This window comes from Eretmochelys imbricata, chromosome 6 (genome assembly GCF_965152235.1).
Source record: "Eretmochelys imbricata isolate rEreImb1 chromosome 6, rEreImb1.hap1, whole genome shotgun sequence".
In the NCBI taxonomy this organism is placed as follows: domain Eukaryota; kingdom Metazoa; phylum Chordata; order Testudines; family Cheloniidae; genus Eretmochelys; species Eretmochelys imbricata.
In genome coordinates this window covers 24,751,739-24,770,549 of record NC_135577.1, presented here as the reverse complement: position 1 = coordinate 24,770,549, position 18,811 = coordinate 24,751,739, and the positions used below count along the sequence as shown (strand labels likewise).

Sequence of the window (18,811 nt, the reverse complement as noted above, 5' to 3'; positions counted from 1 at the left end):
AGGGAAAATAGTGGTGTTAGAGCAACAAAACGCCAAAGAACTAATTTTTATTTAGATATTTTAAATGATTTTGTTCCAGAGACATCCCATTGTCTTCCTTTTGATTCATGTTATGTTTTCCTACTCTTCCAAATTTTCCCCAAATTAATTCATTGATGTAAGAGGAAGAAGCACAGATGTTTCAATGAAAAACAAAATACTACGGCAAAGATCCTTACAAATTCAGTAGAGCAGTTTGTAAGAGAAGAAGATGAAGGATCCTCGCATTGCTCTGTGGGTCCGTCCATCTTCTGCATATTCCCAAACTGCACATCAGTCAGCTTGATGTCTGTAATAAGCAATTTAAAAAATATATTATGGTGCTTTTATTGGCTTTGAAAATGCAGTGCTAATTTTGTGTGGACATTGGTGTTTCCATAACACTGACACTTATGACATTGGCAGTGGTAATCGCCATGATAGCAAAAGGAAAGAGTGATGAAGAAAGTGTGAATAGCTGGCAAGTGTTTGGTGTTGAAATGTAAAAAACAAACAAACAGGAAATCACTTGTCCCAGCTTTATACCCTACGCCTACTATACAAGTGTTAAATCAAAGGATATAAAAATAGTGCATGTCAATATTAAACATCAGTGTAGTTTAATACTAAATGTCAGTATAGTTTCACAACTTATCTGTGGATCAGTGCCCCATTCTATGTGAAACAAATACTATTAAAGGAAAGAAAATCAAATCACAGTGCTTAGTAATGTTGTTGTTACTTACCATTTGACGTGAACTCATTGTAAATTGGAATGCCATTGAAGTCCCCACAAAGCCCACAGGTCTGATTGGCATATTTCTTATCCAGTTCCACCTAAAAAAATGGGGTAAGGGAGTTACACACAGAGTTAAAAGTTACAGTGTATTCAATGTTAAGTATGGAATTCACCACCATGCAGAGGTTCACCACAAAGTCTATGAACTACATACATCCCACTTAAGTTTTCAAAATCAGTGGTGCATAGACATGGTGCTGGCCCTTGACACAGGGGTGAAATTAAACCTAAATCCATGCAGTAGTTTGGTCAGACAGGATTTTTCATTAGGAATGGGTGTTTGGGTGAACAGTATGATGGATTAAACTAAGTCTGGTCTTTTTTATCAATCTTTGATTTCTTATGATCACCCCAGGACTTCAGGATGGGAGTTGTGGCCACTTTGCTTCACAGCAGTCTCCTCCCCTTGTGGACTTCCACTGCTGGAGTTCTGCACCATTGTTTATGCTACTGAATGTCCGTAAAAACTTGGGCTGAATCTAGCCCAGGAGCTGTGAACATCAAAGCAGTGGTGTATTTCGTATCTGAGGAAGATTACATTTCACTACAAGGATCTATTAGTGGCTTGGGAAGAATGGTGATTATAAACTGAACTCTGAGAAAAGAAAGGAAATTGAAAGCATAATAGGGTAACACAATGCAATGAAAATGGGTAAATATCCCAAATCACCTAATCTCTGGCTCACGAAAGCCAATAAAGGGAATAATTTAAAAATAATTGTTCTTTGCAACATCTGGAATATACACTTACCAGAAGACCATCCAGTTGGTTCCACATGAAGACCAGGCCCATCTTGGCAGTGATTTTCAAATAGCCGCTACTTCTCTCTATCAGGATTCCTGACTGGCTGAAAGGCAGCTGAATTCTGGAGAGAGATCAAAGTGCAATTAAAGTGGGAGTACAGAATTGACATCCAGTCTTTGAGACATTTTTAATGCAACTGAATAAGGAGTTTGCTAGTAACACACATTTCTAAATATGAACTGCACAAGTTTATAACCTGGAAAACTTCAGTGGTGGGGTGGATAATCTCCTGTGCAGTTGCTCTCCAAAGTGCTGTGGGGCCAGTGTTGTCTTCTGGTGCCATTCCTTTTCCGTACATCTATACATGATGTTTTAATTTATAAAATGCCAGTCTGTCTGCTATATGATATAATTCAGAAAGTGCTATGCCTGTCTGTTGTTTAGCAAGTGCACGTCAAGTGCTCTGCTATGATTATTTTAAAGCCGTAAATAATATAGGACTAGCTTCTCTGGAGGGAATTTGTTCTTTTTTGTTCTTTCTTCGAAACTAAGACTAGCTCAGTTGAAATGGCAGAGCTGGGATTGCTGGACTTCCCCACATGCAGTCTTGAAGGGACAAGATGAAAGGCTTTCTAGTGTAGAACTGGAATCACTGAGATACTTTCCCCCTTCACATATACACTTGTGGCATCCTTCAGGAGAGGATCATAGAATATGAGGGTTGGAAGGGACCTCAGGAGATCATCTAGTCCAACCCCTTGCTCAAAGCAGGACCAATCCCCAATTTTTGCCCCAGATCCCTAAATGGCCCCCTCAAGGATTGAACTCACCAATGCTCAAACCACCGAGCTATCCCTCCCGCAAAGTCCTGAGAAGGCTAGGACTCTCTGTTCTTTTGCTAATATGTACTGTCTTCCTTCCTTCCTTCCTCCCTTTCTGCTGCAGTGTCCAGCTTTTTGTATTCCTGATCTTGGATTTATTTAGGTATTTTGCTCTGTTTGTTTTTATTCTGCCTTTATTTTATGGCACCTAGAGGCCTCTAAATTACAACAGTAGAGTAGGGTCTGGAGGGCCACTGAACTTCATGGCACATAGGTCAGGAGGTAATCTGTAAAGGTGGAATAAAGCTCAGCTCTGTACTCCCCTGTTTCTGCTGCTGCTCTAAGAAGGGCCTATCCCCTTATGCTGTTTTAGAGCAGCCTGAGGGAATGAGACTGAAACAGACATCCTTTCAAACAGACCATTGGGGGCAATATCAATGGTGCCAATTTCATCAGATAATAAGACATCTGAACTTACGGGTTTTCATTGACCACAATGGAGTCTGAGGTCAGTTCAATCACCACTCCGTCAAGCTTCAGGGTGATATGGCTGATCACAGGAGAGCTTTCCAGCACAGTGCGCCTGATCTGGATGTTGAAGTCCTCGTAGGCAGATTTGCAGTGGGATGCAAAGACATAGTTACAGAGCCCGGGGAAGTGATAGATGTCCCCATCAAAGGTCTTGAAGTGAAAGTTGCCCCAGGTGCTGCACACACGTTCATTGTGAGCAGGGTTGCCAGCTGTGGATTCAAAACAAGCTGTAGGGCTATACTGAAAATTCCGGTGTAAGTCTCGTTAGTCACTCACTGTCTAATTCATGTACATATTTATCCATCTATCTAAACAACAAACCCATTCTCTGCTTTATCTTCTCATCTAGCTATCTATTGATCTGTGTATATATCAGTCATTCTGTTAACTTTTCTCTTTAGTCTATACATCTCTTCACTTACCCTACAGTTCTGATCAATATCCCATAAAGACATGGCATTTGTTTAACTTACGCTTTACAGGCAGCGTCGTTCTCAGTGGTTGGATGATTGTCACTTCTTGTGGTTTAGTTACCGGTACAGAAAAATCTAAGAAAAAGAAATACAATTATCACTAATTCAAAAGGTTCAGTAAACACATTGGCAAACACAGATATGGATCTCCTAGCCTCATTAGTGGTTAAAGGTTTTTACTGCAAGTAATGCTCACTGGGAAGTTTCCAAGGGAGTCTATTGATGGCTTAATGCCACTGCATCAAATTTTGGCTTCCAGTGTAAACTGTCATTAATGGCCTGATCCTGCTAACCCTTCCTCAAGTCAGTAGTCCTTTCTCACACAAGGAGCCCAACTGAATCTGACCCCACCTGCCCAAAGTAGGTATCCGCAAGCTGATACCGATTTAATCCTTCATCTAGGATAGGAACTATACAAAGAACCTCAGGCAGCACAATGGAGATTAAAGTTATTCACAGCTTTTGGCTCCCAGTATATGTAGAAGTAGAAAACTGGAGGAGTGCTTCAGTGGTTGGGGTTGAGAAACCACAGCAGAACTTGTTTAGATCTCATATTTTTTTCTTAGCTGGAAGTACATGTATGCACACACACTCACATACCGCCAACTTCAGGCAAACAACAAAGTCTTGCAGAATTTTGCAAACCCTTAATCGCGAACCTAGTGCTTTTCCACACAACGACTCCCATTTGCAGGTTCTGGCCCTAAATTTGCTGTGTTCATCCCCAGTATTTCTTCTTTGATTCCAGCATTGAATGGATTTGAGATTCAGAGAAGCTGCAATGTAGTTTCTCAACACCTACTACTGAATCCTCACTACAGGGTTCCACTTGCATGTATACTGGGAGGTAAAGGTCAAGAATGGTTTTAATCTCCCTTAAAGCTCCTTCTGAGTTTTTTTTTTAAACTCCTGGAGTAAATGAAGGATAATATCTTTATTAATAAATTCATACATTTAAAAGCCAATGGGGACCTTTATGTTCCTGTAGCCTGATCTCCTGAATAACATGGCCCACATGGTATTACCCAGTGGTTGCTCCACTAGATCAATGATTTGCGGTTGAAATAGAGCATCTTTTTTAGAAAGTCAACTGGTCTTGATTTAAAGACTTCAACGGATAGAGAAACCACCATCTCCCTTGATCAGTTGTTACAATGGTTAGTTACACTCAAGGTTAATAGTGTTTGCCATATTTCCAGTTTGAATTTGTCTACCTTCAGCTTCCAGCTGTTGGGTTTGTCAGGGTTGCTAATTTCAGATTAGGTTATGGTTCAGATTTTCAGGCTGATTAGTTAAATTATAGTGCAATAAATTTACCAGAGAAAGGAACAAGGGACATTTTGTTAGAATTTTTATACAACATGTTTTTTGTTCTGATAGCAGTGTTATACCAACAGCCAATAAACATCCCTTATCTTATTACATGTAACTAATATGTTCCAACAAGCAGCATAATATATTTTATACACAAATTTGCACTGTCTCTGGTGCATGTCCTGCAGTACTTTTCATTTCTGCCTATCATGAGTGATGCAGTTATCTCAATAGAATGAAAAAAAAGTACTTTTTATTGCTGATTATCAAATATCTTTGTGATACATATGTGCACACACAAACCTCGTAAAATACACCTTGTAAATTTGCAGTATGTACCTATTACGTACTTATAGATTAGATAACAGTGTAGCTTCAATGGGCCAGATCCTCAGCTGGTGCAAATCAGCATAGCCCCACTGACTTCAATGGAGTTTTGCCAATTTACACCAGCTGAGGATCTGGCCCTACAGAATCAATTCCAAAGAATTGAACATTGTGTATAGGGAATTTTTCCTCTCCCTTCATTTAAAGGCACAGTACACTTTAATCACTCTATGTCCATTGCAATGAGTTTCTAAGACAACACTGACTAAATTTAGATTGTCAAATAAATAAATAAAATAAAACATAAGCCACTTACAGTCTTGTCCCTGCTGGACATAATTATAGTCATCATAATTTGCTTGTTGGTCCTCATATTGGGCTTTAACTGTAGAAAAAAAAAAGTTACTTTGGGGGATTGTGTTCATAAATTCTTCAGTAACACCTGGTGGAACAATACCATCTGCAAAAGTAGCATTCTTTTAGGCAGGGAAACTGTGTGGTAATTGTGGTTTGTTATACTGTGGCAAATGCAAACACACACTCACACAGAGACAAAGGCTGTGAGGATGAAAATATTTTAAAAGATGAAAATGGAGAATTTTTCTCCCTAGTTACAGTTCAGATCTAAAAGACCTCTCGGTCTCTTGTGTTATGATGGCTGGAATGCTTCTTCTTCTTTGTCTTCTTCTTCTTTTTTTTTTTTACAGCAGTTGTTATATATAAGTCAATGACAAGTGGTATAGAGGGCCTGAACTATGAAGTGACTCTAATGGACTTTGATTGAGGTGCATAATCATTGCCACCCCCGTTCACTCCCACATTCCCTACTCCATACATATCACAGCCCCCCGTTATTAATTTCTCTGAAAAACACACACATTTGAGATGGGGTTTGCAATCTATCCATTTTTGTTTTAGGTGTCAGAACTGAGTAGGAGTTCTTAGTCTTCTGCTCTGAGACTGAACAGGTTTGCATGTTTATTGGGAAAGGGTAATAGGAAGGCTAATAGTCAGTGAGCTTTTCCCCTGTGCTTCCCCTGAGCAACCTGCTAGCTGGTCACTTAATCTCCACCAAACTCTCACCCTCTCCTCCTTCAAATCCATTCTAAAAACAAGGACCTGGTCTGCCAACTATCGGGTCAGCTCCTCAGCAGTGTAAATTGGTATAGCTCCGTAGACTTAAAGGAGCTAGCCTTATTGACACTAGCTCAGAACCTGACCCATCTATCACGCCTTGAGCCAAGTTTTTCTTTTGGTTGTAACAATAAAAATTCTACCAAAATCACTTGGATTATGCCAATGAAAACTGAGTGGAGAATTTGTCTCTTTCTTTGCTAGCCATACTCTACCCTCTCCGCCCTTCTAAGCTATTTAGAGCAAAGGCTCCATTTGAGTCTTTGTTTTTCTGAATTTGTACACTTGAACCATCTGCAAAGTCCTATGTACATCTTGGGCACTATAGAAATAATAACAAATAACCAGAGAAGGATATAGAGAAGCTTGTTTTATACTGGAAGAACCCTTTTTAGAGCTAGCGGGCCAACATATATGCTGTTACTCAGAGTAGAATCTGACCCATAATCGCTGGTTTAAAACTTCAAACACCAAAAATAATAACTAACATACCCAGAAGCAATGTGGATAGAACTGGGGAGCTGATAGATTTATTTCAGATTATTGATTGGGCCCCCAACTTGATTCTTGTTCAAAATAATAACAACAACCCTGAAGATATTCCTTTTGATTCCTTTGCACCATCATCTCAAAATATAAAAAGAAAAGGAGGACTTGTGGCACCTTAGAGACTAACCAATTTATTTGAGCATAAGCTTTCGTGAGCTACAGCTCACTTCATCAGATGCCTGTTTAACAAAAAACATTGCTTAATGAAAACGCAGAATACTGAGGGCACATTCTGGTAGCTCTTGAGCAGACATGGGGAGCACCTGAGCAAAAGGCAGGCAGAATCCTGTATTCCCTGAGTACAGAACGACTGCTAGCACCACCACTGGTGCTAGGCATCCCAAATGGGTGAGGCTGACATGGGCTGAGAGGTTACCATGGCCCCATCTGCACTAGTAGGATGTCTGAGACTGTCCCTGGAACAACACACTCAGCACACTTTCAAAGAGTGTATCATTTGATCCTACTGTGTGCTCTTCCCTAGCGTTCTAGCCCAGAGAATCATTCTGCTTCCCTCTGAGTCCACATTCAGCACAATGTATACCCTGTGCCATATCCCATGCCCATTGTCAGTGGCTGGTAATGGCACAATTAATCCTTTGGTGTAATAAAGTGTAACAAGGTTTAATAAAGGTTAGTGCGGAACTGCATACCAGTTAGGAAGAAGTAAAATTATTCATTAGGATTTGTTATTCATCGGAAGTAAAATTATTCATCAGATCAGAAAACACTGGATACTAACATTTTATGAGTTTAGCCATGGAATGAATGAACAAAGGGCATAGTGAATAAAAGATTACACAGAATGTGAATATAAAACACCTTCTTAGATGATAGAAGGCTAGGCCTATGCATTCTGGATCCTGGTTTCATAAATTTATTTCAAATTCTCCTTTGAAAGACAAACTTTGGACTAATCCCTTATGCACCTTTACCAAAAGTCTCAATGATAATCATGTCTGACATTTACATCAATATCAGCTTATTTTGCCGATAGGTTCACAGTTAAAAGTTAATGATAACCTCCTAAATTCCTTTACTTATGGCCCAATTCTGCTCCCCTTAAGATCAATGCAAAGACACCATTTGACTTCAACAGGAGTTGGATTGGGCCCTTAGTTTTTACGTTGACCTTATGCAGGCAAACTGGCATTCAACCAAAATTCTTATGGCATTGGGTAGATTTTAAAAGTGGATCTAACAGGATGACAGTTTGCAGGAATATTGCCCTTGGTTCATATATTTATTTGCTCCATAAGAGCCTCTGGTTACAACTAGAATCTTGGCACTGATGGTCTCTCATGCTACACGCTGTACTGGCTCTTTTTGTGTCATCTTTCTCATCACACCTTTCCCTCCATCACAAGAGGCTTTTCAGCTAAGATGATCTATAGTATTTAAGTCAAGTTTATATTTCAAATGAGTAATGTGCTCCCCCAACACTGTATGTTCTCTATAGCCTACAACTGCTCTGTTATAGGTAAATTCATTCACCACATTTGTTGTCATGTCTATAAAAACAGGCTTCATATGTTGTCAGAAAGTAGGTTTCTATATGATTATTCATAATCATGATATTATGATGAACTTGCCTGGTTCAGAGCATTTGAAAATTGAAAGCAAAAGAGAACTGGTGATATTGGTATTTATCCAGTCATAAAAACTCAGCAATATATTTCTCTAGGAAATGTTTAACTTTAAGGAGTGGAAAGCACCATTTTGTCTATTTTAGCTCTATTTTGTGATATATTAACAAACATAACATTTATACAAATTCTTTAACCAAGAGGTGGAAGTGTGAAGCATCTTGAATTAATGGAGTGGAACAGCAGCAGAAAAGAAAAAACTGTGAACTTAAGGTTTAATACCAGAAGGATTACTATCACAGGGAGCCAATACCAGATACTATGTAAAGCTTGCAGTCTATGTTATTAACTTGCCATGTTTTTAGCAGCCTTCCATGTTCACATTTGAAAAAAAACCAACTATTGAAACTGGTAAAAATGACCAGCCAGAATAATTATATGACTAAATTCTACTCTCAGTTATGCCAACGCAACTCCGTTGACCATGGCTTTTCAATTCATCCACCTGCTTTTGCTGGGCTTGAGGGCAATATGAAATCAGTGAAGCAACATTAGAAAGGAGAGGAATAGAAAAAGACAGGGAAATCTCATTTACAAACAAAACCTTATTAGTTGCACAAAGCAAAGAGAAACCACTGAAAAGTCTTTCCAACTGCAAAGCAAATTATAAGTTCTCTAAAGTAATAAAAATAAAAGGCACCTACAGCCTCTTACCTTTGTTCTGCATAAAGGTGATCACTAATATTGGTATCCATAGTGGTATTCGTACCCCCCAGCCTATGCCCATCTTGATTGGAGTTCGGTAGAAACTACCAAACTATAGGCTTCTGAAGAGGCACTTGTCTTTATACAAGTCTTATATAGCAACAGAATAGGCTTTGGCACAGTTCCCAGATAGTTTCACAAGGTTCTAAAAAGGTGGAGCTTCAGGGATTTTACCTTTCCTCTGCAGGTGCATAGGTAAACAAAGGATGCTCTAGCTTCCTTATGGGCTGGCCAAGTGTATTTGCATTCTGGGAGGATTGCTATTTTCCAAAAGACTTTTCTGCTGAAGGAATTCCAAGTGAGCGGCAATGAGGAATAGCTATGCTCAATCTTACTGTCTCCAGTCATTACAGATCTTGCAATACATATAATTCAAGAATGACTTTTGGGGGGTCAGGGATGGGATTTAGAATGAGAGAGGGGCAGTATTTTATGATCCTAATTACAGAAGGTGATTTCAATCTAATTTTTCCAGCGAGCAAAACTCTAACTCCTTCTGCTCCAAGCTGTGTGATAAAACTTTTCATGTTTGGGACCCTCGTCTTCTGAGAAGAGATTTTGTGCCTCGGTATGTAAATATTCTGCTTCTGAAGATGAAGAGACCAGGAACACTGAAGGCCAACAGTTATCCACATGCCAGGCACAGTATAGAAATATGCAGTGAAGCTCTTCAGTGCTGGGTAGACAAAAACTAATACTCTCCCTAGAAGGAATTCTTATCTTCAGAGGTGCTTCAGTCATAGTGTTGGATCAAATCTGCATCCCTTCTAAAGGCTTGTCTACACCAGGAATTATTCTGGAATAGCTATTCTTTATTAACTCTGTCTTGATGCTCTTATTCCGGAATAACAGTTCAGTTTAATAGTTTAATTTTGGAAATGGATTAACTTTTAAATTAGCAACCGATCTTATTCTGGATTAATTTTAATGTGTAGATAAGACCTAAGTAAACATAGCTAATTGAACAAATATATTTAGGTATATGTCTTTCCATACTGAATATATGTATTTCTCTTGCCCCATATAAAAGATAGTATATTCTTCATAATTTGGAGTACATTTCCTTGTTGCACAAAATAAATGTTTTAGCAGCAATGAATTTAAGAAGGTTCTATTATATTGGGAACAATGTGAATGCGAACAATGAGTTTTTGTAAATAGGTCAGTGCATTTATTTAAAGGTCTATTACTTTTCCAAGTTGTCTTTTTATTGTAGTTTACCTCTCGGTCTTTCAATAGGTCTAGTATTGTAACAGGTATTCTTTCTAGTAGACTCTGTTAAAGCCAATGAATTAGTTTCAGCAGTTAGGGGACAAAGGTATAAGGCTCATATTTTATCCATTTCCAAGGTAATAGAAGAGAGGTGATACACTGCTTTCCCGGCACACTTTTAAAGTTCAAATGGTTTATTGATGTTATAATAAATGGACTACAGGTAAATAAACACAGTGTAGTGAAGAAAACAATTGGTCACATTCTGCCATGAATTACACTCTGTAGAATTCTATTCAGTGGGAGTTATAAATCAGTATAGCATTTGGCCCCAAATCAAAGGGTGACAAAAATGACTAAAGATACTTTCAAACAAGAATTGTACAGTGAAAAATCTCAATAAGTGTCTTATATATATATATATATTACATGCATTATTGAACAGTTACTCATTTGCTTAGCTCCAGGGTGAGTCAGGATTTCATGTTCTGGCCCTGTAACTTTCCATATCTTTGTACTATACCATATTAAATATATGTTGCAGTTGAGACAATTTGTTCATGATAAATTAAATCACCAGTATGATCAGCTCATCTATCTAACGCTCTACCTTCCAATCATCTATTAACCTGGAATCTTTTTGTAGAGTGTTGAAGGAAGAAATGTGGAAATTTAAATTCACACACATTTGGTGGAATTTTATACAGGTATCCAGACTTGTCTAATTATTGGATATTATAACTCATTGCATAATCTAGCTTCATGAGCAAAAGTGTTCATTTATTAGAATCACAAGAACAGCAATTATCTGGATAATTGCAGATAAAGATTTAAGTAGGTAACCAAAAAACAAAACATAAACAAAATAAAAACCTTATACTTCCTCCAACTGTAACCTAGAAGGACATTTAGCATAGAATAATCTGCTGAATCGTTTTTAATCATTTACACTGGCCTATACTGTCCTCCTGCCCAGTCCTGTTCCTATTATATTCAATGGGGATTTTGCCATTGACTTTAATGGAAGCAGGATTGAGTTTGTCACTGTGCTTTGGTCATATGACTATTCAACCCCAAGTTATTTTATCTTTTGAAGATTTCAAGATAAAAGAAGATGATTGGTCAGTTGCTACTAACTTTTCATTCATTAGCATTACAGATATTGCTCATTTAGTTTTATATCCTGATGATAAAGTGAATTGATCTACCAGCCCCAAATAAGGCCTGCACCAAATTATCCAGGTCAACAACCAGTGATATTTTATAATCATTGCCATGTGAATTTCCTATGTAAAGCTAAAATGAACAAAAATGGGGATATGGATCTTGTTTGTATTAGGCCATATATTTGTCCAGTATGGTGCCATTGAGCCATTCTGTTATCTGCCAATGGCTGTATAAAACTGATGGGATTCAAACCCAAACCACTGTAATACCCTAAAATTGGAAGCCCCAAACCACATATAAATATTTTTCCCCATTAGACTGCAAGCTTTAATGTTTGTAAAGTTCTTTGAGATCCTTAGGTGGGGAGTGCTACCAGAATATAAAATACTATCATCAGAATGTCAAGATAGCAGCTTCCTCTTTGATCACTAATTATTATTTTTTATTATAATTTAAGCTTTACAAATATTGTAACTAGATACAGTGACTATAAAATCTTTTACATCACATTGCAATTTTACTTTAGGAAGGAATTTGGCCACAGACCTGTCCTAATGTCCCTGGGAAATACCATTTACTGAGGCTTAGTAAACAGCCCACATTTCTGAAAGCTTTGCATTTTAAACACACCCATACTCTCGTAATAACACTATTACTTTTTTTAGACTACTGGGAAAGATTTGAAATTTTATTACTGGCACTAGCCTGGTCAAGTGGATCTTGGTATTAGCACAAAAATGTGAGATTACTATAAATTCCCAATGTAACCCTGCACTTGTGTCTAAGTGCACTACAAACTGGAATGAGTTTTTTTTCCCACCTTATTAAAGCATTCCTAGTTGAATCTGCATTGTTTTAGCCCACACATTACTTCCACCTTTCCTTTCCTGCAGGTCCAGTTCCAGATTTAGGATATATTTACATTTATATTTAGGATATATCTACATTACAGTCTGAGGTGAGATTGTAGCTCAGGTAGACATACCCAGGCTAGCTCTACCCTCACTGGTTTGGCTAAAAAATAGCAGTATATGTGCAGTGACATGGGCTTCAGCTCACGCTGTACAAGCATGCCGGGGACCCTCAGCACCTATTTGCATGACTAACACTGCCTTTTTGTGCATGCTAGTACAGGTAAAGCTAGCATGGGTATGTCTACCCAAGCTGCTCACGGACCTCAGATTGCAGTGTAGACATAAGCTCTGTCATTCCCAGAAATCTTGCATGCAAAAAACTTTACTTTCCTCTCTGCTGATTGGTTGCTTGCTCCAACCCCATCCCTCACATTCTCTTCACTTCAGCCTCACTCCAGCTGCCTTCCATGCTCCTCTGTATTTTTCCTGTATGCTTCCCAAGGAATACCCAGGGGCGTGAGGACCTCACTACCACCTGTCACACTTCTCTTCCTCTTCTCTCCCTTCTTTCCTCCCCAATGCCTTTTACTTTTCTCCCTTTAATGCTCCTTCCCCCTACTTTAGATTTTTATTTTATTTAATCCATTCCTGTCTTCCCTCCTTCTCCACCCCTTTCCGATAATATTGTAAAAAAGTATGATAAATACAGATAAACAAAATTTCATCCAAAATTCTTTCTTTCTTTCTTTCTTTCTTTCTTTCTTTCTTTCTTTCTTTCTTTCTTTCTTTCTTTCTAATTATTAGGGCTGTTGATTAATCACAGTTAACTCATGCTATTCACTCAAAAAATTAATCACCATTAAAAAAATTAATTGCCATTAATCTCAGTTTTAATCTGACTTTTAAAAAATAGAATACCAATTGAAATTTGTTAAATATTCTGGTTGTTTTTCTACATTTTCATATATATTGTTGTAATTTAAATCAAAGTGTATGGTTTTTATTACAAATATTTGTACTATAAAAATGATACAAGAAATGCTATTTTTCATTCACCACATACAAGTACTATAATGCAATCTCTGTGTCATGAAAGTGCAACTTACAAATGTAGATTTTTTTTTGTTAAGTAACTGCTCTCAAAAACAAAATAATGTAAAACTATAGAGCCTTCAAGTCCACACTGTTGGAGTGTGCAAGTCCAAGTACGCTGTGGCACCTAACAAAGGGTCAAAGCAGAGAGATTTTTTTCACAGGATTTTGACAAGCAAAATGAAAGCATCTTGTTCAAAGACAAGATGTTAATAGAAGTCCCTCCTTCTTGCTGCATTGGTAGGAAAACATAGGAAGCCAAATGCTAGTGGGTAGCAGCTATTTTAAAATGAAGGGGAAAGAAATAGGGAGACAAAGAAGCCTCATTCCACCTTAAATCCTATTTATTGACTTGTTCCACAAGTCCATAGTATTGCCCAGAATATCTGCCATGCTGCAGCTCTACACTCAACATGTCCCCTATCCCAGGGCTTGCGAGGAGGTTATCGGAAGGCAGCCTGCTGCCTGTCTCCCATAGTAACTGTGCTATCTGTCTGTCTGTCTATCTGTCTAAGCTGGTCCATATATATTTTGGGGGGGGTGGGGAATTAAAGGAAACTAAAAATTTTCATTTTGTTCAAATTTTTTTTACAGAGCAAACAAAAAATGAAATATTTTCAGTTTTTATTTCCCCCCATTTCTCTCCAGGGGAAGAAAGAGGAAAAAGGAGGTGGGGGGAATGAAAAATGAAAATGTTTTATTTTTTTCACCAGAAAATGGCAATTTTTGACCAAAACAAACATTTTCTGAGAAAATTTTCATTGTTGTTGAAAAACCATTTTTTCATTAAAAAATGTGTCAATTTAACAGTTTTTTACCACCTCTAGTACCTGTTTACCCCACCATGGTATCTGAATGCCTCCATGATAGCGGAACACATATGCAGACAAGTAAACACACGTACTCTTGTCTATTTTGTAAACACAGGTGCTGTAATGGCAGGATACGCAAGTGCATATTGAAGAGCGAGTCCTTAGAGGTAATTGGTAAATATTCATAAGCACACAGAAGGGCATTGTATTTGTAGGCATATGGCTAAATTGTTATAGGAATATGAAAGGGCAGTAGGTTGTGTATGCACAGAGGGGCTTGTTCGTGATGGGCAATCCTCAACAGTTTTGGAGGTTCTGTAGAGTGTAAAGAAGTATCTAAAAGCTGGGATACTTTGCTAAACATTATTCTAATCCACAGTTTTTAACATCCTGTCTATAGTAATCTATTTCCAATGGGGTCAAGATTGAACACCTCCTTCCCTGCTGTGAGGAAATTTCCTACCTGTGAGGACACTACAGTACTTTCCTCTTCTGACAGTTTCTTCTGAAGGAGGAAGACTTCCTTTTCTCATTCCCAGTAGTGCCTGTTTGTGGTGCAAAGGGAAAAGACCCAGGGCCATCTTTTCATTCATTCTGGACAGCCACTGTGCTTCCCACCTCCTATTATTATGGCAGAATAATTTCAGAAGCCTCTCTTTCAATCTCCACTTGTGGTGATTATACAGATTCCCTGGGACAATACAGTGGGGACACTTAGAGTACAGAAGATTGATTAAGCAACACTTGGAGCCACACACAGGACTGCTGGGGCACTGGGCAGCAATGCACAATTTCGGGAGGGTAAAGTCTTGGGAGTTTCATAGACGAAGCTTGAGGATTGCAGGTGGTCAGCAGGGCCAGAATGTAGGGTCCTGGAGATAGTGTGAGGCAACAGCACCATGTTGGGACTTCCCCCCTTCCAGCTGTAGGTCCTTAACTGAACGTTTACAAACCTTAAAAATAAAGAGATGCAAAAAGGGTCGATTCAGGGTTCATTACAGTCAAACATCTTTCTCCGTCGCTAATGGATGGTAAGGATACATAGTGGTGCATGGTACATGTGCACAGAAACAGGGCATGCTGGTTGGACAGAGCTCCAGTTATTTGCGAAGGGTGTATATTAGTTTTTCTTCCCACAATACCTTGCAAATGTACCTGTTAGTGTAAAGCATTAGCCCCCTGGCCTTATCCTAAAAGTGCTCCCCAAGTGTAAATGTAATCTGACAAATGTAGATAAAGGAAGTCAGAAACTGAAGAGTGTCACAGAAAAATGCTGTATATAATTTGACAGTTTGAGAAATGTATTGAATTTTCAGGTGTGGTTGTGAATGTTAACGGGGTCCCCATGGAGTTCTTTATCAATTGTATTCAAATATTAGCATTTATTGTAATAAGAAAAGCAGAGGTGAAAGTAAGCTGGTACACCCCAGTACGGCGTACTGGTAAGAGCCGGTGCACCGTACTGGGGCAGCCCGGCTTCCCCAGGGGGCAATTTAAAGGGCCTGGGGCTCCCAGCAGTGGCTGGAGCCCCAGGCCCTTTAAATTGCCTGCAGAGCCCCACTGCTGGAGCCCTGGGGTAGCGACTGCAGGGCTCTGGCAGCTATTTAAAGGGCCTTGGGCTCCCCTGCTTCTACCGCCTGGGCCCTCTAAATAGCCGCTAGAGCCCTGCTGCCGCTACTCCAGGGCTCCGGCAGCTATTTAAAGGACCAGGGCAGTAGAAGCAGGGGAGCCCAAGGCCCTTTAAATAGCCCCTGGAGCCCCGGGCTGCTGCTGCTACCCTGGTGGGGCGGGGGGGGCACTTACCTTACAGGGTGGGCTGCGGCTGGCTCTGACCCCCTCAACCCCGCCCCTTCCGGGGGCCAGAGCTGGCCCCAGAGTACCGGTAAGTCACTGGGCTTACTTTCACCCCTGAAGTAAAGGCATTGTACTGCTCTGGCATGTGCTTGAAGGGCAATCGGAGCTACTGCACTGGGTGGGTGAAATGGCTGTTTTTCATAAAGTTTTTGGTTTGTTTTTCTGCACTTAGATATTCAGTTTACAGAATGGTACAATAAGTTGATACAGTATTGATAAGAAATGTCCTTTGCATTCAGATTTAGCTTTATATTCTTCTCCCTCTTTTAATTGTAGGAACAGAAGAAAAGAAACAATTGTACAAAGGCAAGTCTCTATTCTAGCGACTTCTTTTCTAGAGTCCTGATACTGTTATTGTGCCCTTTGCATTACCAATTTATAACCAGAATACTACCTTCACACTTGAACCTCAGGGAACAGCAGTAATATCTGTTTCATACACACTTTTGAAATCCTCTCAACAAAGCTGATTTAGGAGGCAGTAATTATAAATATTCCAGTAGTCTTAGAACTGGAAGACAAAGTTCAAGCCAGATGCAGACCGGAAAGTCTGTACTGTTGTTCTTCCATTTCATTCATCAGCTGGATGAAGGTTCTGAAGAGCAGTGCAGGACAGTGGCCTCTCATTGTTATGCCTTATTTCCAGTGCCCAGAAAGACTATTTTAGTGAAAGAGAAGTAACCGAACAGTCCTCTGATAGAAGTGACAGGAAAATCTCAGAATTGCACTGAATGAGACAACAGTTAGACTGCAAAGGATGTAGAAGAAACTCAAATAAAAGAAGAAATGAAGAAATAAAGATTCCACGTTGAGACAATATCAGTTTATCCTGAAAATCTTCTTGTCAGTTTTCTTTATATTTTGATCTATTTCAAGGGAGATTGAATGGCTGTGGAAACTAGTATTGACTTCTGTTGGTCACTGGCCTAAATCTACATTAAGGGCCAATCCTGAAAGCACATATGAGTAACATTGAAGCCAATAGCACTGTTCATGTGGGTTAAGTTACTCATGAGTGTAAATTTATAGAACTGAGTTCCAACTCAGCTTGAAAGTTGTTACAATCTATTAGTTGTTTGATAGTCTATGTGAATTTGAGTTGTTGAAAGTCTCAGCAAAGAAAACCAAGAATAAATGGGCCTGGAGAAAGAACTAATTACTGCCTCACTCTAGATCAGAGTTGAGGCTCATTAGCACAACTGCCTATAATGTGCTTGTTCTGTGGATAAACATGGGACTTCAGTTTTTAGTGATGTCAATCTAATACCTCTCATTAGAAATAGCTTCTCTTTTTGATTTTATCATGACACAGCTGTTAAACTGTTTTCAGCATGCTAACGCCCTTATAATGCACCTAATTCCCCCTGCGGGTCTCCTTGGTTCCTCTTTTTGTCCAATGGAGAAAAATAAGATACCTACAATGGTGGCTGCATGAAAGGTCTGGGTTATCCTAGTTAAGAGATACCAATTTCATCCTTGCCATCATGTAAAAACACCTACATGGAGCAACCCAGCCTTGCAAATAGGGAACAAATCTATAATTTGGAAGAACTGACTGAGTAGGACTGACCAAGCAGGATTTTCCAATGAGTCCACGATGAGGGCTTTGTCCCATTTCTCATGATAAAGCAGCACTACAACCTGCCACCACCAGCAGAGCATCAGTACTTACAGTTAAAATACTGTCAAACATAATAGTTTGGTCCAGACACGCTAGGACTGTCAGAGGCCCCAGAATTGCTTGCTAGTAACTTTAAAAATGCTCCCCAGACTCATGTCCACTAAGTACACTTTGTTACTGAAGAGGAACTCCATTAGTCTGGAATTCTTTGTGAAAGCAAGGGAAAGGGATTTATCATCCCTTAAAAGAATCCCAATGGCAGAGCACATTATATATCTTTGTGGCTCTCAAGCTCCACTTGTCAGAAGATTTGATTCAAAATGTACCGAATGCCACAAAGGTTGCAAAAGATATAGGCCTTATCCTCTGATGTTTGTTGTCTCTGTAATAAAGATAAAGGGACCTTGAGACACATGCTATGGGAATGTCCAACAGCTAAACAGCTGTGGAAAGAGATGGACATGAGCATTAAAATGGTGCTCATGGGTGAAATCCAGGTCCCATTTAAATCAATGGGAGTTTTGCCATTAATTTCACTGGAGCCAGGATTTCATTAGGTTTAGACCCAATAGTTCAATATAGAAAAGCAAGTAATATTTATTTTGATTTTCCTCAAGATCATGTTTTTTTAAAAAAGGAATCTCGATCTTTTCAGCAGCTGAACATGGAAAACCTGCTCATGATGGAGTTGGGGTTTTCATTAATGACCAACAGATTACATGGTAAATTAGAAGAAAGATGTTCTTAAGGATGGGGATCTTGCCCTTGTTGAGACTTAAAGTGGGAAAGATGTATGTGTTCCTAATGCAAAGCTAATGCCCATTTATCCCAGAGCTGATCCTGCAGTCATTACCCATGTACATAAACTTTCTTCATGCAAATAATCCCATTGACATCAATGAACCTAATTAGGTAAAGAAGGATTTCTCATGAGAGCAAGGATTCTGAATCCTAGATTGTTAGCTATCTCATATTGTAGTTTTGAATATAATCCTCTAAATATACATAATAAAGATGTCTAATTGGTCTGTTTGTTTTATTAAGGTGTGTTAGAAGCATGCTTACCATGCTAAAGTATGATATAAATATACAGTATATAAAATCATGAGTGGTGTGGAGAAAGTGAATAAGGAAAAG

General features: G+C 39.0%; 1 protein-coding gene across 1 annotated transcript in view; it reads right to left on the bottom strand.

Moving 5' to 3' along the window:
* MUC5AC (mucin 5AC, oligomeric mucus/gel-forming) overlaps positions 1-18,811 on the bottom strand; it is a 78,165-nt gene that overhangs the window by 46,511 nt on the left and 12,843 nt on the right. Inside the window, 6 exon segments of the mRNA XM_077819944.1 lie at positions 219-328; positions 765-855; positions 1,569-1,683; positions 2,862-3,123; positions 3,388-3,462; positions 5,345-5,413. Coding sequence (XP_077676070.1) covers positions 219-328; positions 765-855; positions 1,569-1,683; positions 2,862-3,123; positions 3,388-3,462; positions 5,345-5,413 — 722 coding nt within the window.